Source organism: Mauremys mutica, chromosome 11, assembly GCF_020497125.1.
Source record: "Mauremys mutica isolate MM-2020 ecotype Southern chromosome 11, ASM2049712v1, whole genome shotgun sequence".
Lineage (NCBI taxonomy): Eukaryota > Metazoa > Chordata > Testudines > Geoemydidae > Mauremys > Mauremys mutica.
This window is the reverse complement of record NC_059082.1, coordinates 1,055,071-1,074,410: the sequence shown is the minus strand read 5'-3', so window position 1 is coordinate 1,074,410 and position 19,340 is coordinate 1,055,071. Positions and strand designations below refer to the sequence as shown.

General features: G+C 64.0%; 3 protein-coding genes across 3 annotated transcripts; all 3 read left to right on the top strand.

Moving 5' to 3' along the window:
- The first annotated feature begins 107 nt into the window (after window positions 1-107).
- Window positions 108-2,520, top strand: NGRN (neugrin, neurite outgrowth associated). Its single transcript, XM_044979643.1, has 3 exons — window positions 108-241; window positions 1,441-1,551; window positions 1,751-2,520. The coding sequence occupies exons 1-3, from the start codon at window positions 153-155 to the stop codon at window positions 2,418-2,420; spliced, it is 870 nt and encodes a 289-aa protein (XP_044835578.1). The 5' UTR covers window positions 108-152; the 3' UTR covers window positions 2,421-2,520.
- Window positions 2,521-2,937: 417 nt separating this feature from the next.
- HDDC3 (HD domain containing 3) lies at window positions 2,938-5,771 on the top strand. Its single transcript, XM_044978826.1, has 4 exons — window positions 2,938-3,088; window positions 3,904-3,959; window positions 4,105-4,345; window positions 5,004-5,771. The coding sequence occupies exons 1-4, from the start codon at window positions 2,959-2,961 to the stop codon at window positions 5,132-5,134; spliced, it is 558 nt and encodes a 185-aa protein (XP_044834761.1). The 5' UTR covers window positions 2,938-2,958; the 3' UTR covers window positions 5,135-5,771.
- Window positions 5,772-6,293: 522 nt separating this feature from the next.
- Window positions 6,294-18,917, top strand: VPS33B (VPS33B late endosome and lysosome associated). The gene is made up of 23 exons (XM_044980567.1): window positions 6,294-6,550; window positions 7,321-7,401; window positions 7,959-8,020; window positions 8,467-8,516; window positions 8,956-9,023; window positions 9,593-9,638; window positions 10,046-10,140; window positions 10,529-10,633; window positions 11,134-11,230; window positions 11,427-11,504; window positions 12,179-12,252; window positions 12,728-12,814; window positions 12,994-13,084; window positions 13,314-13,388; window positions 13,848-13,912; window positions 13,991-14,045; window positions 14,138-14,184; window positions 15,071-15,203; window positions 15,606-15,679; window positions 16,837-16,938; window positions 17,362-17,437; window positions 17,509-17,625; window positions 18,225-18,917. The coding sequence occupies exons 1-23, from the start codon at window positions 6,455-6,457 to the stop codon at window positions 18,302-18,304; spliced, it is 1,854 nt and encodes a 617-aa protein (XP_044836502.1). The 5' UTR covers window positions 6,294-6,454; the 3' UTR covers window positions 18,305-18,917.
- The last annotated feature ends 423 nt before the right edge of the window (window positions 18,918-19,340 follow it).

The window sequence follows — 19,340 nt, the reverse complement described above, 5'->3', positions numbered from 1 at the left end:
TCCCCCAGCACCCCCCGGTCTCCCATAGCACCCCCAGATCTCCCCTGCAGCGCCCTGCCCCCCCCCCGGGTCCCTCGTTCTCAGCCTCAGGGGCGGCCCTGGCTCCACAGACCCCGCCCCGCCCCCAGTCTCGCGCGGTGTCTGCGCCGGCCATGGCGGGGCCGCTGCTGCCGCGGGCTGCTGGGCTGAGCCGCCTGCTGGCCCGGGGGGTGGCGTGGGCGGCGCCGCAGGAGGTGGAGAGGTGACGGGGGCCGAGTGGCCGGGCTGGGGGTGGGGGGCCGGGCAGGATGGGGGGGGCAGAGTGGCTGGGCAGGGGGAGGTTCCTTGGCAGGATGGGGGGCGGGGAGAGTGGCCAGGCTGGGGGTAGGGGCTGGGGCAGGATGGGGGGGGAAGAGTGGCTGGGCAGGGGGAGGTTCCTTGGCAGGATGGGGGGCGGAGAGAGTGGCCAGGCTGGGGCAGGATGGGGGGGAAGAGTGGCCGGGCTGGGGGGGGGTACCGGGCAGGATGCGGCCCCGGCAGGATGGGGGGGGGAAGAGTGGCCGGGCTGGGGGGCCGGGCAGGGTGGGACCCCGGCCGGAGGGGGGGGGGGACGAGTGGCCAGGCTAGGGGTGGGGCTGGGGCTGGGGCAGGATGTGGGGGGGCAGAGTGGCTGGGCAGGGGGAGGTTCCTTGGCAGGATGGGGGGCGGGGAGAGTGGCCAGGCTGGGGCAGGATGGGGGGGGAAGAGTGGCCGGGCTGGGGGGGGGGGTACCGGCAGGGTGGGACCCCGCCAGGAGGGGGGGGGGGAGAGTGGCCATGCTAGGGGTGGGGCTGGGGCAGGATGGGGGGGGGAAGAGTGGCCGGGCTGGGGGTGGGGTACCGGGCAGGATGCGGCCCCGGCAGGATGGGGGGGGGGAAGAGTGGCTAGGCTAGGGGTGGGGCTGGGGCAGAGTGGCTGGGCAGGGGGAGGTTCCTTGGCAGGATGGGGGGCGGGGAGAGTGGCCAGGCTGGGGGCAGGGGCTGGGGCAGGATGGGGGGGGAAGAGTGGCCGGGCTGGGGGGGGGGGTACCGGGCAGGATGCGGCCCCGGCAGGATGGGGGGGAAGAGTGGCCAGGCTAGGGGTGGGGCTGGGGCAGGATGTGGGGGGGCAGAGTGGCTGGGCAGGGGGAGGTTCCTTGGCAGGATGGGGGCGGGGACAGTGGCCAGGCTGGGGGCAGGGGCTGGGGCAGGATGGGGGGCAGAGTGGCCAGGCTGGGGGTGGGGCTGGGGCAGGACGGGGCTGGGGCCAGGGCAGGATGGGGGGGCAGAGTGGCCGGGCTGGGGCAGGACAGGGCTGGGGCTGGGGCCAGGGCAGGATGGGGGGGCAGAGTGGCCGGGCTGGGGCAGGACAGGGCTGGGGCTAGGGCAGGATGGGGGGGCAGAGTGCACTCAGCTCCTCACCTCCTTTTCCCTCCCTCCCCAGGGCTCTGCAGCAGCAGAGGAAGGCGGTGAGGCTGCGGAGGCTGCGGAAGGAGCTGGAGCCTGCGGGGCCCCCCCAGCGCAGCCTGAGCTGGCAGGCCATGGAGCAGATCCGGTGAGCAGGGCGGGAGGGGGTGCGGCTGGCAGCCCAGCCCTGGAGCGTGGGCAGGGCAGGTCCTGGCCACTGACCCCGGTGCGGGCTGCCGGAGCAGCAGGTGTCCCCCTGAGCCTGGTGTGGCTGGGACTGAGGCATCGCTGTGCTTGCCAGGCTCTGGGCTGGCAGTGACTGTCTCCATTGTGTCCTCTCCTGGCAGGTATCTAAGGCAGGCCTTCCCCGAGGAATGGCCCGTGGCCCGTCTGGCCCAAGGTTTCTGTGTCAGCACGGATGTCATCCAGAGGGTGCTGAGGAGCAAGTTCTCTCCCCCACTGGAGCGAAGGATGAAGCAGGATGCAAAGGTGTTGGGTAAACAGGGGAGCCGGGAGCAGCAGGCTGGCCCAGACCAGAGAGCTGAGCTGGTGGCCATCTCTGCAGGAGAAGCAGCTCAGCAGCTGCTGCCTGCCAGGCCCAAGGACATGCCCCAGTCTGGAGCCTTTATCGTGCCTGGGGGCCAGTCCAGCAGCTCAAAGCCCCAGAGAAATCGGCAACTTTGGAGAGCTGGGGAGAGGCAAAACAGAAGGAACGCCCAACCGGAGCCTCTTCAGGAGGATGGAACTAAGCCTGTGGCTGGGATGGAAGCCGCCCTCATGAGAAGCTCTTTGGCAGGAGGAGACACTGAAGAGTGGGATGGCGAGGTCCTGAGTGAGGAAGAGCTGGAGGAGCTGGCCGCAGAAGGCTGGGACACCAGCACCAAAGTGGTGCAGAGAGGACAGGAATATTTTGACAGCAATGGGAATTTCTTGTATCGGATCCCAGCTAGACTAGCCCATGGGGAGGGGAACAACCTGCAGCCCTTTCCCCAGCCTGGTGGTGAAAAGAGCGGGTAGGGTGTGGGTTGGCCTCTGTTACTGTCGGCCTGCCCAGGGCGTGGGGTTGGCCCATGTTGCTGTCCCTTCCACCCAGGGAAAAATAAAATATTACAAAGTCCCTGCTGCCTCGCGTGCCCCTGTCCTGGACTTGGTCACAGCTGTGTGTGTGCTGCGTCTGTCCCTTTGCTGCGGAGGCCTGCGGCACCCTCCTGCCCCCCGCCAAGGGCACCCTGAGGAGCAGCAGTGCTGCTGTGCCGCGGGCGTGTTACCCCCCGGTGCGGAGCTGCCCTGGGCGCTGGCTGCGGGACAGGTGGTTTCAGATGCTACCTCCCTGCAGCCTTCGGAGCAAGTGTCCAGGCTCTGGGCAGCGCCTGGCAGCCCGGCTCCGGGCACGGGCGAGGCTTGTTCCGGCGGGGGTGGGCCTGGGAAGGGGGGTGCACACAGGGGCAGGGTCCCGGGCTCCTGCCGGAACGAGCCCCCAGGGGCTGCAGCGGCTGGGCCTGCTCGGCCCGGGACGCGGCGGCGGGGGCGGGGCTAGCTGCAGGCCGTTCCCGACATGCTCTGCGGCCCGGCCATGGGCTCCGAGGCCGCCCGGCTGCTGGAGGCCGCCGACTTCGCAGCCCGGAAGCACAAGCGGCAGCGGCGGAAGGACCCCGAGGGGACCCCGTACATCAACCACCCCATCGGTGGGGGGGCGAGCCGGGGGGGGCCGAGCCGATGGGGGGGGGGTTCTCGGGGGGCGGGGCCGAGCCGATGGGGGGGGATGTGCCGGGGGGCCCGAGCCGATGGGGGGGTTGTGCCGGTGGGGGCCGAGCCGGTGGGGGGTAATCAGAGGGGCGGTGTGTGCCAGGGGGGCTGGCTGATGGGAGTGGATGTGCGGGGGGGGGCGAGCCGATTGGGGGAGGTGCCAGGGGGGCTAGCCGATCGGGGTGTGTGTGCCGGGGGGGGTGGCCGATGGGAGGGAATGTGCCGGGGGGGGAGCTGATGGTGGGGTTCTCGGGGGGGGTGTGAGCCGATTCGGGGGCCGTTCGGGAGGGGGCGAGCCAATGGGAGGGGATGTGCTGGGGGGGCGAGCCGATGGGGGGGGTAATCAGGGGGTCGGTGTGTGCCAGGTGGGGCGAGCCGATTGGGGGGATGCCAGGGGGCGAGCCGATTGGGGGGTACCGGGGGGGGATGGCCGATGGGAGGGGATGTGCTGGGGGGGGGCAAGCTGATGGGGGGGCGGTGTGTACCGGGGGGGCTCGTATCCCGGCTGGGCAAATGGCAGCAAGGGCTCCCCCCTTGCAGAGCAGCCACACTAGGGAGATGCCTGGGGCCCTGCGTGTCCTACCCCAGAGCAGTGCTATCCACGGGGGGTGCGCGGGAGCTGGGCCCATTCCAGCCACTCCTGGCTGGGCCGTAGTCCTCGCTGGGCTCTGCCAGCGGGGAGCGCCGGGTCCCCCCCTCTGATGGCCTGTCTGGGGCCTGTCTGCCTGCGTGACACCCCCCACCCCGTGTCTAGGTGTGGCCAGGATCCTGTCTCAGGAGGCTGGAGTAACGGACATTGTGGTGCTGCAGGTAAATCCCGCGCTCGAGGCAGGAGGAGGGGCTGTAACAAGCCCCCTCTCCCCGGGGACCCTGCTGGGCTCCGGCTTAGAGAGCCAGCCTGTCCCTCGTTTTCATGGACCCCCGAATGCCGCTCAGCCTGTCCCCTCTCCCGCAGGCTGCTCTGCTCCACGACACAGTGGAGGACACGGACACCACCTTCTCGGAGATCGAGGAGCAGTTTGGGGAGGAGGTGAGGCAGATCGTGGAGGAGGTGACAGACGACAAGATGTTGCCCAAGATGGAGCGGAAGCGCCTGCAGATAGAGCGTGCGCCCCACAGCAGCCGGGGAGCCAAGCTGGTCAAGCTGGCAGACAAGCTGTACAACCTGCGGGACCTGAACCGCTGCACGCCGGCAGGTTAGCATGCCGGGGCGCCCTGCTGCTGATGGGCTAGCCGTGGGCATGGGAAGTGCTGGAGCTACCCTCTGCTGCATAGTGTCACGTCCACTCATGCATCTGGTGTCTGCCTCAGTGTTGGGAGCTCTGGAAAGAGGCAATGTGCCGGGGGTGGAGGGGCGAGCCGATGGGAGGGGATGTGCCGGGGTGGCCGAGCCGATGGGGGAGGGTGCTCGGGGGGACGGTTTGTGCCAGGGAGCCTCCTCCAGCTGCAGTAGGAGAGGCAGGGCATTATCGGGAGCTGAAAGTCCTGGCACCTGGCCTGGTGTCTGCACGTGTCCACGGACAGTTCCAGCGTCTCTGTGTTGAGCCCAAGCTTACCCCGAGAGCGGAGCGCTCTGTCAGGTACCCTGCCTTTGGCCGACCACCATGTGCCTCAGGAGGTTGTGCGTACGGAAGCTGAGCAGAGGACAGGCACTTTGCCCCTCATTGTAACTCATTACTCCATCAAAGTAAACGGGACTCTTTCCTTTGCCTGGTACCGCCCCCCGTGGGCCCTGGCTCTTGCAGCCTACACTGTGAGTTGGCATGTGCCTCTTGGGTCACAGCCTGTCAGTGTGTGTGTGCTGCCCTACTTGTGTTGGTCTGTCTCTGACACACATGGTGCTCTCTGCCCTAGGCTGGTCTGAGCAGCGGGTCCAGGAGTACTTCCTGTGGGCCTCCCAGGTGGTGAAGGGTCTGCGTGAGACAAGCCCTGCGCTGGAGGAGAAGTTGCAGCAGCTGTTCAGGGAGCGAGGGCTGCCGGAGTGACTGTGCGGGGTGCCCGCCCTGTGACACTTGCCAGCAAATGCTGCTAAGTCAAGCACTGATGTTAACTACTGACTCCCAGAGCTGTGCCTTCCACAGGCCAGCGCCCTCAGCCCCGCCGGGATCAGAGCAGCCAGCCAGTGATAGCTGCATGCACTCTGCTTACGAGCCCACCTATTCAGGCACTCCTGCCCCCTGGGCAAGGGAGGGTGCAGAGATGGGGGCCAGATAAAGGGCAGCACAGAATTGGACAGGGGATTAAAGCCCAAGTGATCACCTGCTACAGAATACCCACACTCTCCTGGGGGGTGGGAGCTCTCATTTCCCCTGCTTCTCTCCTTCTCCTCTGGCCTCCGGCTCTGAACTTCCCCCTCCAGAGGGAGCAGGGCATATGCTCCTCCCAAAGACTCTCATAACCCTCTCCCTGGGGCTCAGCTGGGGAGGAGAAGTGGGGGTAGGTAGACAGACCCTTCCTCTCAGCTGGTGTTTCCTGTCCCTAGCCCAGGTGGGGTGGGGGCCCTAAGGCTCTGGGGAGGTCACACCCTAACTGGGGGTCAGGGTCTAGGCTCTGAGTGCAGCCTGCCCAGCTCGGGGACCGAACCGAGTGACTGTCTCTAAATAAAAGCCCTGGGTGCCATGAGCCTGGTGTCTGTGTCCCTCGCCCCTGAGGTCTGGGCAGAGCCTAGGAGCTCTGATGGGGCTGGGGGGAACCAGCGCTGCTAAGCCCATGGGCGGAGGAGCTGGACTGGGGCAGGCTTGACTTGGCGGCAGTGTGGGGTGGAGGGCTGGGGGCCCTGGGTGTGGGTGTGCACAGCCCCTCCCCGTGCCTTCTGGGCCCCTCCTCCCTGGAGAGCCCCTCCCCTCCCTGCACCCTCCGCCCCTCCCCATGCCCTCTGCCCCTCCCCCCCCCCAGCCCCTCACCGCACCTTCTGGGCCCCTCCTCCCTGGAGATCCCCTCCCCTCCCTCCCCCCGGAGAGCCCCTCACCCCGGAGAGCCCCTCACCGCACCTTCTGGGCTCCTCCTCCCTGGAGAGCCCCTCCCCTCCCCCCCAGAGAACCGCGCCCTCCGCCCCTCCCCCGGGAGCCCATCGCCCCGCCCCGCCCCCCAGGCCTGGCGCACACAGGTCCCGGCCTCTCCACCACCGTAGCGGGGGGCGGTCCTGGTCTCTGTGGCTCCCGGCACTTCCGCCGGAAGCGGGCGCACGTCTCCAGGAGCAAGACGCGGTGCTGAGCCCGTTCCTGGCTGGTGCCCCCCGCAGCGCGACCCCGGGGGTGGCGGCGGCGGCCGGCCCGGTCCCTTTCGCCGCAGGGGCCGGGCCCAGCATGGCCTTCGCCGGCCGCCGCGACGCGCCCGACGGGCCGGACTTCACCGTGCTCAAGCGGCTGGCGCGAGACCAGCTCATCTACCTGCTGGAGCAGGTGAGCGCCGGGCCTGCCCCGCGCCCGTCACCGCCGCGCCGGGCCTGCCCCGAGCTTGCCCCGCGCCCGTCACCGCCGCGCCGGGCCTGCCCCGAGCTTTCCCCGCGCCGGGCCTGCCCCGAGCTTTCCCCGCGCCCGTCACCGCCGCGCCGGGCCTGCCCCGAGCTTTCCCCGCGCCGGGCCTGCCCCGAGCTTTCCCCGCGCCGGGCCTGCCCCGAGCTTTCCCCGCGCCCGTCACCGCCGCGCCGGGCCTGCCCCGAGCTTCCGCCGCGCCGGGCCTGCCCCGAGCTTTCCCCGCGCCCGTCACCGCCGCGCCGGGCCTGCCCCGCGCCCGTCACCGCCGCGCCGGGCCGGTCTGGGCCTGCTCCGCGCCTGTCACCACGGGGCGGGGCTCGGCATGTCGTGATCGGTCCTGGAGGAGGCGCCGCTTCCTGCCCAGATGCGCGGTCCCGGCGGGCGGAGGAGCCCCCGGCCCATGAATGGTCTCTCAGGTCCCGGCCCTGGAACAGGCGCTGTGGGAAGGCGGCTGGATGCGCCCAGTAGCCAGTGTTACTGCAGCAACCTCTGCTAGCGGCAGGTTCCTGGGCGCTGCGCTCCTGCCCGGGTAGCTGCACTTGTGTGGTGCGGCGGGGAGCGCGGAGCCAGCAGGCAGGGAAGAGATGCCTCTGGGACAGCCTGCTCCAAGGCTCGGCTAGTGGCTGGGGCTGGGCTTTTCCCGGCAGCGAGCTGTACCCCTGGCACCTATGCTGCTCCGTTTGTTCCTCCCCCAGCTCCCCGGGAAGAAGGACCTGTTCATTGAGGCAGATCTGATGAGCCCCCTGGACCGAATCGCCAATGTCTCCATTCTCAAGGTACCCGCAGCTGCACCCTGGCCAGGGCAGTACTAAACCAAGGCGTTGCTTTAGGGCCCTGGGCAGCGTGGCTGATTGCGGGCCATAGGCAACTGTTCAAGTGGTTTTGCAAATGCAGTGAGTTCAACCTCATCCACATTTGTCCCCGTGGCTGTCCCGGTTCGCAGAACTGTATTTCTCTGCATAGGGAGCCCCAGGACTAGATCAGCAGCAGTTCTGGAGGCTGCGGGTCACGCCTGAGAGACGTTGGCAGAGCTGTGTGTAGGGAGTTTCCTGTATTAGCCCATAGTGGAAACCTCTTGTTCCACAGTGCCATGTGTGGTGATGGCTTCACACCCTGCACCACCAGGTGGGTGCCCTGTTGAGCAGGCAGCTGTGGGGCGCAGACGCACAGAAGGGGGATCTGGCTTTGTGCAGCAGCCGGAGGCCTGTGAAGGGGGCCTCTGGAATCAGCTACAAAAGCTACTACAGTATCAGAGGGGTAGCCGTGTTAGCTACTACAGCCTGTGTGGGGTTTGTAAGTTAACACTTTCCTCTCCTCCTATTTCTGTCTCTAGCAACATGAAGTGGACAAGCTGTACAAAGTGGAGAACAAACCCATCGTTAGCACTAGTGACCAGTGAGTCTCTTACCTGACCCCCATGGCTCTGCGTGGGTCATTCCTGGAGCCTGCCTAGCTGCAGCTGTACTCTGCACCTTCACAGGCTTGAGCAGACGCACTGCCCTCCGCCCAGGGGCTGCCTCTCCGCAGTGCTGTGTCAGGCTCATGCCCTCTCCCAGGAGCCTCTTCTCTGGGCCATTTCAGCCTGGGCCATGACTCCGAGTGAGCTGAAGGGTGTGGGCCTGGTGCTGAGAGGCAGGAGAAGCTGCTGTGGGACTTGGGAGCAGGGTTGTACTTGGGGGTTTGGTGAAGTGACAAGCGGAGCTCAGGCAGCTAGTCTGGGGGCTGTGTTCCCATCTCCTACCTTCAGCTCAGGAAGCTGCCTGCCTCACTGGGCCTGCTTTCGCTGTGTTCCTCCCTACCCCACCCCCCCAGTTGGTGAATCTCTGTCTGCCTCACTCCAGGTTGTGCTTCTTAGTCCGGCCACGGATCAAGAACATGAAGTACGTTGCTGGTGAGTGGGAGCTGTTGCTTGCTATGCAGATATCAGTGGTTACTTATATAGGGCCTGTAGTATGGGGTGGCTTCTGGGTAGAGCTGGCTAGCAGACTCCAGTGTCTGGTGCCGGGAATATTGGTGATTGTGTGAGGGGGACTGTTACTGTCCTGAACTGTCAGGCTCTGGGTAATCCTTGGGTGGGGGTGAAGTTGGTGCTCTGGTTAGCTGGTGCTGGGCAATCCCGAGAGGCAAGTGCCAGCATCCGGGGATAGGGTGACTTGGAGCTCAGGGCAAGAGGCTGAGTGCACACCCTGAAATCTGCTGTCTTGTCCAGCTGGTGTGTCACATGCCCTGTGAGATCACAGGGCCTCAGGTTTGTCTACACGAGAGACCTTGCACTGGTTTAACCGTAGGGTTTTTAGTGGCTCTAGTTAACCAGAGTCTTGTGTCTGCAGATATTGTCAATGCTGACAAGGCGATGGGGAGGAGCCGGAAGTACAAGATTATCTTCAGCCCCCAGAAGGTCAGTGTGGCTGTCCGCTCCGTGCCAGGCACTAGCCCAAGCATCCTCTTCCGGGGGTTTTGGGAACTGGGGCTAATTTACTAACCCTATGAGAGCCTCGAACCCAGAGGAACTGCAATAACCTCAGGCCCCTGCTCTCTTGCCCACCCAGCTCCCCCCCACCCCTTCACACCTGGCCTGTGTCTGACCCCCTCCCCATCTACCCCACCCTGCTCTCCTGCTCACCCAGCCTTCTCCCCCCCCCCTTCACACCTGGCCTGTGTCTGACCTCCTCCCCTCCTCCTTCACACCTCTACATCTCCTACATGCAACCGTCCCTTCCTCCTTTATGCCTGCCACACATCCAGTCCTCTCTTGCCCCAACTCTCCTGCCCCCCCGCCTTCCCTTCCCCACAGAGTCAGAATAACCAGTTCCCAGCTTCCTGTCCCAAAGTTTGACCCCAAACCCACATGTTGCCATGTCTGGCAAGGCGCAGCTAAGAGGGCCAGCCCGATGCACTGCCATGGAACTCTTGGTCACACGGTGCGGGAGATGCCTGGGCACTAACCAGCCTCTTCCTCTCTTGCAGTTTTACACCTGTGAGCTGGTGCTGGAGGAAGAGGGAATCTATGGTGGTGAGTGGGGAAGGTGATGTGACAGGCACTGTGGGACCGCAAGGGGATGTCGTTCAGGCCAGATCCAGCTTGGTGGGGAAGCTCAGACTGCAGAACACTGGGGCTTGTCCCCTACAGAGTAGGCTTCCATGTGCTGTCCTGGCCTGGGGCGTGGGGACGGGAACGCAAATTACAGTGCTCCGGAACATCCCCCGATGGAGGCAGAGGGGAGGGGTACACAGACCCCACCATCGATGGGGGAGAGGCTGGGCCCCGTCCGGGACCCGTCCTACGGCTCCAGCACCACAGCAAATAGGCCCCTCCTGAAAAGCCAGCGTCTGCAGGGCCTGTGTGTTAGAGCCCTCGGGCCATCGCTACAGCGGGTCCTGGGACTACATTGCCTCTGCTCTCTTCTGTCCCCACCTCAGATGTGACCTGTGACGAGTGGGCCTTCTACCTGCTCCCCCTGGATGACGATCTCCTCAGCATGGAGCTGCCTGAGTTCTTCCGGGATTACTTCCTGGTCAGTGGCACAGTTCCCTGCAGCATCACAGCAAAGCCATCGGGAGAGCGAGCCAGGGTGGGGGCAGGGCTTTCAAAGCTGTGTGCGCGCACGCACCCACCTCTCATGCCCCTCACCTGGTGCCCCACCCCCAGCCTGGTGGGCTGGCCTGTGCAGACTGCCAGTGCTGTGCTGGTTTGGGAGGTGTGCGTAGGTGTCCACTGGGCTGAACAGATTCCCATGGCCCCTGTCAGCACCTTGGAGAGCTGAGAGCCTTGGGACTGCACCCTGGACAAGGTCCATGTCCCTGCTTAGATACTGGGGGGCCTCCTGGGGGCCAGCCTGCCCTGGCCGGGGGCGTCCTAGGGGGGTCAGTGTTTGCCGACTGTTGCTCTCATGGGCCCTGCAGGAAGGGGATCAGCGCTGGATCAGCACAGTCGCTCGAGCTCTGCAGTTGCTGAACTCCCTCTTTGGGCCTTTCGCTAACACCTATGGGATTGGCAGGTGTGCCAAGGTACGAGAGCTGCACGGTTGGGAGGCTTGGCCTGGTGGGGTCCCCCTGCTCTGGGGTCAGGGCTCTTTGCTGGAAGTGGGAGCTTTTTCATTTGAATCCCTTCAGGGATGTGGGGACTTGTACGAATATGGGGGGCAGGGAGACGCGTACAAACATCCCACCTCTGAGTTTCCAGGTGGGGCCCGTGGAATAGGGGCTCCCCCTGCGAGGGACTGCTGGTTGTTATAAACGTGTCCAGCAGGGAGTGTTGCATAGACGGGGGCCAGGGAGATGCCTGCCTCCTATCAAGGCAGGAGTGAGGGGGAATCGGTCAGCTGATGTGATTGTGGGGGACCCAGCCACCTGCTCCTGGTCCCAGGGCTCGCTGCTGGCAGGCTGTCCCGGCCTGTTCTCTGGTGTTGGGGGCTTGCTGATGTGCTCCCAGCTCTGGGAGCCTGTGGGGCTCCTGGCCTGGGGCTGGCGTGTATGGGCACTGATGTGCTGCCTCCCCTCCCTCCCAGATGGTCTATGAGGTGTGGCGAGAGCTGGTGGAGGAGAGCGAGGGTGACAGCCAAGCCAGGAGGCCTGACATCAGCCATGTCTTCCTCATGGACCGAGGTAGGGGCTGCTGCGGTCACAGGCGCAGGCTGCTGCTGGGGGCTTCTGTGGGGAGGGGTGGTGGGTTCCTTCTAGGGGCTGCTGAGGGGCTTGTTCTTGGGCTTGAGGTAGTGAGCTGGGGGCAGCCAGCACTGGCAGGTGGGGGCGGGGGTCAGGTGGGGAGGCCCAACTTGTGCCCCTGTGCTTCTCGTTGCAGATGTGGATTACGTCACGGCGCTCTGCTCCCAGGTGGTGTATGAGGGGCTGGTGGACGACACGTTCCGCATCAAATGTGGTAAGTTGTGGGTGGCTGGAAGAGATGGCAGCGGGGCTGGGCAAGGGGGCCCTGCCTGTGGCATCGGGGGGTGATTGCAGGGAGACGAAAGTGCCTGCAGATCTCTGCCCCAGACCATCTTCCTCAGCAGCTCCCCAAGGTGGTGGAGGCGGCCAGGGAGGCTGGGATGGGGGTGGGGGCTACCTAATGTTGGCCATTGCAGATGGCCTTCCAAGCCCTTTGATGGGGGCGTGGAGGTTGGCACATGAGGTGTGTTGTGCTCTGGGGCAGTTCCTTTGGCAGCTTTGCTGCCTGTCTCCCCTCTGGGCACAGACAGGATGCTCCATGCCAAGCGGCAGGACGCATGGCACATGTCAGACCAGTGGCCCACCTGCCTGGTGCCCTCTCTCCAGCAGAGCTGTCGCAGACGCCCCTGAGGGAGGCATAAGCCAGCGTTACGGGGTGGGCACAGCGCAGGCCCCAAGGACCCATTCCTAGGGAGTAGCTATTGTGGATTCCCCTCGGTGCGCAGATGGCACCCAGCTCTGGGGCTGCTGAGTGTGGCTGATAGCCCAGGTTGTATCCCGCTGGCCGGGTGGGTGGTTAATGGAACAGCCTGTCCCGGGGCACTGGAAGCGCCGCAGAGCATGAGGCAGTGGCCTGGGCACTGTAACTGTTCCCGCTGCTCTCGGCAGGGAGCGTGGATTTCGGGCCAGACGTCACCTCCTCTGACAGGAGCTTCAAAGTGCTGCTCAATGCCCAGGACAAGGTGAGCCCTGCCCACCAGGGCCCTGCTAACCTGGCGAGTGCCAGCCTGGTGGGCAGAGTAGCGCTGGGGTAGTTGGATTGAGTGGGGTATGGTGTGGAGGCAGAGCCCAGTCCAGAGATTGTAGAAATGGGGCTTTGGTACCAGCTCCTTTGCCCTGTAGAACCGCAGTCCTCAGCATCCTGGCATCCGCCCTGTGGGGCTGATCCATTTGCCTGACCACGCGGAGCCCCAGCTCACAGCCTGTGGCCTTCGGAGGCCCGGTCACTGGAGGTTTTCTGCCTGCTCCTCCGGCTGTGGGTGCAGCTTGGCCCCCCTTAGCCACAGCGCCCTCTGTCAATCTGCTGGGCTGCAGGGAGCTTGCAAAGCGAGTGCTTGGCTACTGGCGTGTCCGTGCCTGGCATGGGGGCACTCTCTTGGGAATCCCATGCCAGGCCCTGGCTGGGTGGCTGACCCCTTTGGGGCTGTTCTGGCACAGGTGTTCAGCGAGATCCGGAACGAACACTTCTCCAACGTCTTCGGCTTCCTGAGTCAGAAGGCACGGAACCTGCAGACGCAGTACGACGTGAGTGTGCCAGGGTCGCCCTGGGCATGGCCCTGAGGGGCATCCTCCCCGGAGCAGCCCCATCAACTGCCGGGCCCTCTGCTCCCCACCCTGGCTCTCCCTCACCTTGTTGAGGGTGGAGAGGGGCCCTCTCTTCCCTTCCTTTCAGCCCAGTGCTCAGACACTCTCTCATCCTGCAGCGACGTTGTGGGATGGACATCAAGCAAATGAAGAACTTTGTCTCCCAGGAGCTGAAGGGGTTAAAGCAGGAGCACCGCCTGCTGAGCCTGCGTAGGTACTGGTGTACAGTGGGGAAAAGGGAGGGTGCCTAAGGACATTGCCCTGACACCGGGCGGGCTGGGAAAGCAGCGCAGGCTGCCCCAGCCAGGCTAGAGGCTGCTGGCATGTGGGGGCGTCTTTCTCTCTCCCCTCTGGCAGCCCCAGGCTGCATGGACAGAGTGTGGCCCCGGTGTTCTTGTGCAGAGACCCCGCACTGATTTCCTCTGTCTGGGGTGTGCAGATATTGGCGCCTGCGAGTCCATCATGAAGAAGAAAACCAAGCAGGATTTCCAGGAGCTGCTAAAGACTGAGCACTGTGAGTGAGACACCTGCCAGCCCAGCCTGGGCTCCTCCAACACCCGGGTGCCCACCTGGGGCTGGGTGCCATTCCCCTCCTGGGCCACCAGTGCTCCAGATGGCCGCTGTCAGAGACAGGTGCTTGTGCTTTGGGGCTGGTGGGACCTGGCAGGCAGGTCCCTGAAGGGTTAAATGTGCTGCTCCAGCCTGGGGACAGGGCATTGCAGGGTGCTCCCTTTCCCCAAGGGGCTCAGTGAGGAATACCAGGCGTTGCCCTCTGGAGCTGAGCAGCACCATGCACCTCCCAGAGCTGGCAGAGTGGATAGAGCTGGGGATGGTCCTGATTCCCGAGCCCCTCCTCCCACCAGCCCAGGAGGCTGGCAATCCCCAGGCCTAGGGCTCCTGCAGGCTCCGGCCCAGCAGTGCAGCCCAGGGCTCGCTCTGAGGGTGCAGGTGACTGTTTCCTTTCCCCCCTTAGCTCTCTTGGAGGGGTTCGACATCCGCGAGAGCACCAGCTACATAGAAGAGCACATCGACCGGCAGGTGAGTGCTGCGCCTGGGCGGGGACGGCTGGGCTGGGCGGGGCTGGCCACTTGCTCACCCTCCCCAATTTCTGTGCAGGTCTCCCCCAGCGAGAGTCTGCGCTTAATGTGCCTCCTGTCGGTCACGGAAAACGGTGAGCTCCTTGCTGGAGAAGGGGGGCCGCAGTGCGGGGACATGGTTATGGGGCTTTTCACTCAGCTCTCCCTGTGTGTTAAACCCCCACAGGGCTGATCCCTAAGGATTATCGCTCCCTGAAAACCCAGTACCTCCAGGTGAGTGGGGGGAGTGTGTGGGTGGAGGGGGAGCATGCGTGTGGGATGGGAGAGGGGTACCGGGGGGAGCATGCGTGTGTGGGATGGGGGAGTACTGGGAGGGGAACGTGGGAGGGGGTACCGGGGGGAGCGTGTGCCTCTGTGTGTAGAGGAGGTACTGGGGGGGAAGCGTGTGAGTCGGGGGGGTGGGGCGGAAGGTACCGGGGGGAGTGTGCGTGTCATGGGGGTACGGGGGGAGCGTGAGTGTGTGGGGGGTTGGGGGGAAGGCTGGAACGTGCTAACAGGCGGGCGTGCAGTAACCCTTCTCCTGCATGCTCTCCTCTCCTGCGTTGCTGGAAGGCTCTGGCCTGGCCCCTGGGCCCAAGAGCCGGGGAGGCTGTTAGAGTGCAGGTACTGGGCCAGTTCATCCCAGGTCTGACTATCAGCTCCACGCACCTCACAGGGTGCTTGTTTGCATGTTGTGTTCACGCTGTCCCTTGCTGTGCCATCTCCTCAGGCTGCAGCGGGCCCGACTCCCTCTCCAGGACACCGCATGCCCACCCGCCCCGGGGCGCTGTGCGCCGGGCTGGCAGCCTGCGCCGTTCCCCAGGCTGGGGCGCTGTCCTGTGCCCACCCGCCCCGGGGCGCTGTGCGCCGGGCTGGCAGCCTGCGCCGTTCCCCAGGCTGGGGCGCTGTCCTGTGCCCACCCGCCCCGGGGCGCTGTGCGCCGGGCTGGCAGCCTGCGCCGTTCCCCAGGCTGGGGCGCTGTCCTGTGCCCACCCGCCCCGGGGCGCTGTGCGCCGGGCTGGCAGGCTGCGCCGTTCCCCAGGCTGGGGCGCTGTCCTGTGCCCACCCGCCCTGGGGTGCCAGAGTTCTGGCCTGACCCTCATCTCCCCTTGCCCCCCAGAGTTATGGGCCTGAGCACCTGCTGACCTTTCATAACCTCAAGCGCATCGGGCTGCTGACAGAGCAGGCCCCAGGGGAGACCCTGACTGCCATGGAGAGCAAAGTCAGCAAGCTGGTGACTGACCGAGCAGCAGGTATGGGGCAATTCTGCCTACAGCACTCTGGGGCAGTTCTGAGTGCCGAGCCCTGCCTGCCTCTGAGCTGTGGGAGGATCTTGGGGCACTTCCCCATGGTCCCTGCTCCCAGAGCTGGCAGGGGGTGCTCAGTGTCTCCATCCGGGTCATGCTCTAGCCTCTCCCAGCTCAGGCTGGGCACGGAGGGAGCTGGCGCTGCTCTGGAGTGGAAGGTTGCGGGGGAAAGTGGGGAGACCCTGCAGGGCAGCCCCAGGGGAATACAACTCGCTCCCTGTATCCTCTGCCCCGTAGCAGCGCTCCCTGTGGGCTCACCCCACACCAGAGAATTTGCTGAGGCCAGGTGGGCTAGTCGGGGATCCTGAGGGTCTTGGCTCCAAACCGCCTCTTTGCCTTGTTTTCCAGGGAAACTCACAGACGCTTTTAATTCTCTGGCCAGGAAGAGCAATTTCCGAGGCATAAGCAAGAAGCTGGGCTTGGTAGGTCCCCTCTGTTGCTAGGATGGGGTTCGGTGGGGTGGGTAACATCACTGGCTGTAGATGTCCTTGGCTGCCCTCTTCCGGCCCCGGCCGTGGCCATCCCTGTGCAGGGCAGCAGGGGAGCCAGAGAGTGTTACCCTTGGGCAGTGGTCCCCAACCTTTTTGTGACCAGTAGCACATTCATGTTCTCAGAAGAGCGTGGTGGGCGCCAAAATTTTTTCAAGGCTTATTTTGTATTTGTATATTAAATAATACAAAAAACATATTTAATATTACATAATATATGAATCCAGAGAGAAGCCGGAGAAAAGCCACAAGGACAGAGAACACCGTTGCCCGCAGCGCTGGAGTTCTCTGTCCCCAGCAGGCGCGGGGCCGCGGCTTCTCTCCCCTGCCGGGCACTAGGCAGGCCCCACACCTGCCGGGAACGGAGAACACCGCGCCCGCAACCTGAGTTCTCTGTCCCCGGCAGGTCCCCTGCCGGGCACTAGGCGGGCGCACATAAATGCCCCAGCGGGCGCCATGGTGCCCACAGGCACCACATTGGGGACCACTGCCCTTGGGGATCCGGGTAGCAATGGCTGCTGGGTCCCTTTCTCCCTTCCAGGGTTAAGGGAGGCTGTGGCCTTTCCTCTTTGCCATGGACCTGGCCCCCCCCATCCAGGCAGCGTGATGCCCTGTGCAGTGTTTGGGGCTGTGTCCCCGGAAGATGCTGCTTGGCAGAATGCAAAGGCCCCTGTATAGCGGAGTGGGTCAGTGTGAACACACTGCGCCTGCACTCCAGGAGCTGGCCTGGCTTCCCATGGGCTTGGGAGAGAATTCCAGGCTGCAGCTGTAGTCTGCAAAGGGCCCGTGTGGTTGGGGGCTGGTGCTCTGAGAGCAGCAGAGAGGCGTGTCCTCGCGGTCCCTGGCAGTGGAACTTGCACCTTCTGGCTGGCTGCCAGGGCCCAAGTTTGCTGCATTCACAGCAGTGCAAAGCTCGCCTGCTTGGCACTGGATCTTCGCTAGCTGGCTGGGGACTGTGTCCTGCTCAGAGCAGCCAGGTCAGTGGCTCATGTATTTGCGCACCCCAGAGGTTGCACCCATGGGTGCTTCAAACCCAGAGCCTACCAATAGCTCACTCACTGCTGGGGGGTGTCACGTGCCTGTCTCTGCAGATCCCCCATGTTGATGGTGAATATAACCTGAAGCTGCCCCGAGACATGGCTTATGTCTTCAGTGGGGCCTACGTCCCCCTGAGCTGCAAGATCATTGAACAGGTGAGTCTATCTGTGGGCACCCGACCCCAGGGGAGAAGAGCTGCCCATGCTGTGTGGTGCAGGGAACTCCTGTCACTTGGCCCATGGGGTTCCGTCTTCCTTGGGAGCAGTCAGGTTTGTGCAAGTGCCCCCTGCTCCATGGTGCCCTCGTGGGTCCTGCTATGCTGCCCTGCAGATCCTCCCCCCCCCGTCCCTGCTGCATAGGCCACAGGTGCCTCTAGTTGGGACTACGGCCCTGGCTGGGGCTGGATGGGCTAGAAATGTCTAACCTGCTCCTGGAGAGGTGAGGCACCTACCTGCTCGTCTGCCCTTGATTCCTGCCCAGTGCCCTGGGCTGGCAGCTGATCTCTTGCTCTGCTTTGGGCCTATGGTGCTCTTCTGCTTCCCCTGCCTTGACGGACTGTCCCTGCTCGTCTCCCTTAGGTGCTGGAGCGCAAGGGCTGGCTGGGCCTGGAGGAGGTGGTGCGCCTGCTGAACGGCAATGAGTTTGCTCCTACAGGTAATACCTGCTCCTGGGATCGCGGGGGGAGGCTCGGGGGGGCGCTCCACTTCATCCTCTGCTCCTTCCAGAGCCGCTCATGGAGGAGAATCCCGCCTGGGAGGCGCAGCGTGTCATCCTCGTAGTCTTCCTGGGAGGCTGCACCTTTTCTGAGATCTCTGCTCTCCGATTCCTGGGGAAGGAGAAAGGTACCATCCAGTGCACTGGGTTACTGTCTCCTCCACTGCTGGGGAGGGAGGATCTGGCAGCCAGAAACTGCCCCCTCCCTCTTGGAAGGAGACCCACAGTATAACCCCATGGCACAGACTCAATGAGTTAGCCCTGCCTGTGCCTTTGGCTACTGAAACCAGATCTGCTGCAGCCACAGAGGCTAATTGCCAGGCTGTGACATAGTAAAGGGGGGAGGGGGTTGTTAAGCCTTGGACCATCCCGCCCCCAGTCATCCTGCCTTGGGTCCATGTGCCAAGGGCTACAGGCCTCCCTTACGGTGCATGCAAACCAGCATGTGATTGTTAGGGAAGCACCCATCACATGCCTTTTGCCTGGCCAGATGCCTGCTCTGGGCTCCCCCAGCTCCTCCCTGCCTGGTGGAGTCAACACCCACTTCCCCCTGTCTGCTCACAGCAGCACTCGGAGCATCTCCCCTGTACTTGGCATAGTGATGCTTCTGCTGTTGGGTTGGTGGCAGTGCTAGACGCTAGCAGGGGTTCAGCTGCTGCCTGGCAGCCCCACTTCTCTCTGCCCTTTGGTCTCACCCATTTTCCTTTCACCTCTTTGGATTTCTCAGGATACAAGTTTATATTCCTGACGACAGCCATCACAAGCAGCGCCAGGCTGATGGACGCCATGTTAGAGGCGAAGGTGTGAGGTGGGGTGAGCCACGGCCCTGCCAGAACAGCTTGTGCCAGCCAGGGTCACATTCCACAGTGGACACTGCCCAGGCACTGCATATGTGACACTGGAGTGTTATACATCAGCAGCCGGAGCGGGGCAGACACGGAGCCTATCCTGCCATGAGCCTCTCCTTGGGTTTCCCGAAGGCTGCAGATTGGGGTTTAAATGGATGAAGAGACCTTCAGTGGGTGCGGGGGGAGTGTCTCTGGGGAGGCTAGATGAGGGAAGAAGCTGTTTCTCCAATCCAAACCCAGGGTGTTTGAGTCTCTGCCATGTTTCAGGCCCCTAGGGCCACTGTCTAGGCAAGTCCCTGTGCTTGGTGTATTGGTGCTTCTACCATTGGGTCAGTGGCTTGTTAAGGGATCTCACTGGCCTTTTGGGTTCTTATTTGTGCCCCGGCTCCCACCCTTGGCTGCCTTCTCGTCCCTGGACAGATGTCAGTACTTGGGGCCACGGGTGACGCCACGCTGTTAGCAGCACTGCCTTCGTTCCCCACCGAGGCCTGTTTACCTGGAGAAGTGAATAGGCAGAGGGAGCTGGCTTCTCCTGGAGTCACAAGTGAAAATGAATTGCATTGTTACCTGAATTTTGAATGCATGTTCATTCACTTCACAGAACTGCCTACCTGTTCTGGCACCAAACCCAACCAGCTCTAGTCTGGATTGATGGATTGACAGGGGGAAAGGAATAGACCAGCAGGGGTGCTTAGGGGCAGGCTGGAGGTGCAGCAACAGGGGGGTGGGGGTGGAGTTGGGGCTGGGATTTGAATAGCATAGGATTGCGCTGTCAGAAGTGTGTAATAGTGGTACATTGATCTGTACCATATAAAATATATTTGGTCAGCCTTTAGCACCTCTTTATCTAACCGCAGGGAAGGGAGGTGGGAACAGGCTAGTCTTGAATGGGCTGTGGTTCTTGTCCCTGGGGCCGCTTACTGCCCAGCATCCTCTTGCATGGAGCCTTTGAAGCAGCTGCTGGAAGGTCCCTGAGCTGGAATTCTCTGCAGTTC

Excerpts from the sequence above, each read along its gene's own strand:
- VPS33B (XM_044980567.1), top strand. The coding sequence starts at position 6,455 with ATGGCCTTCGCCGGCCGCCGCGACGCGCCCGACGGGCCGGACTTCACC. Across the intron at positions 8,021-8,466 it reads ATCGTTAGCACTAGTGACCA|GTTGTGCTTCTTAGTCCGGC; the intron begins GTGAGTCTCTTA and ends GCCTCACTCCAG. Across the intron at positions 17,626-18,224 it reads ATTCCTGGGGAAGGAGAAAG|GATACAAGTTTATATTCCTG; the intron begins GTACCATCCAGT and ends TGGATTTCTCAG.
- NGRN (XM_044979643.1), top strand. The coding sequence starts at position 153 with ATGGCGGGGCCGCTGCTGCCGCGGGCTGCTGGGCTGAGCCGCCTGCTG. Across the intron at positions 242-1,440 it reads GCGCCGCAGGAGGTGGAGAG|GGCTCTGCAGCAGCAGAGGA; the intron begins GTGACGGGGGCC and ends CTCCCTCCCCAG. Across the intron at positions 1,552-1,750 it reads CAGGCCATGGAGCAGATCCG|GTATCTAAGGCAGGCCTTCC; the intron begins GTGAGCAGGGCG and ends CTCTCCTGGCAG.
- HDDC3 (XM_044978826.1), top strand. The coding sequence starts at position 2,959 with ATGCTCTGCGGCCCGGCCATGGGCTCCGAGGCCGCCCGGCTGCTGGAG. Across the intron at positions 3,089-3,903 it reads GTACATCAACCACCCCATCG|GTGTGGCCAGGATCCTGTCT; the intron begins GTGGGGGGGCGA and ends CCCCGTGTCTAG. Across the intron at positions 4,346-5,003 it reads GAACCGCTGCACGCCGGCAG|GCTGGTCTGAGCAGCGGGTC; the intron begins GTTAGCATGCCG and ends TCTCTGCCCTAG.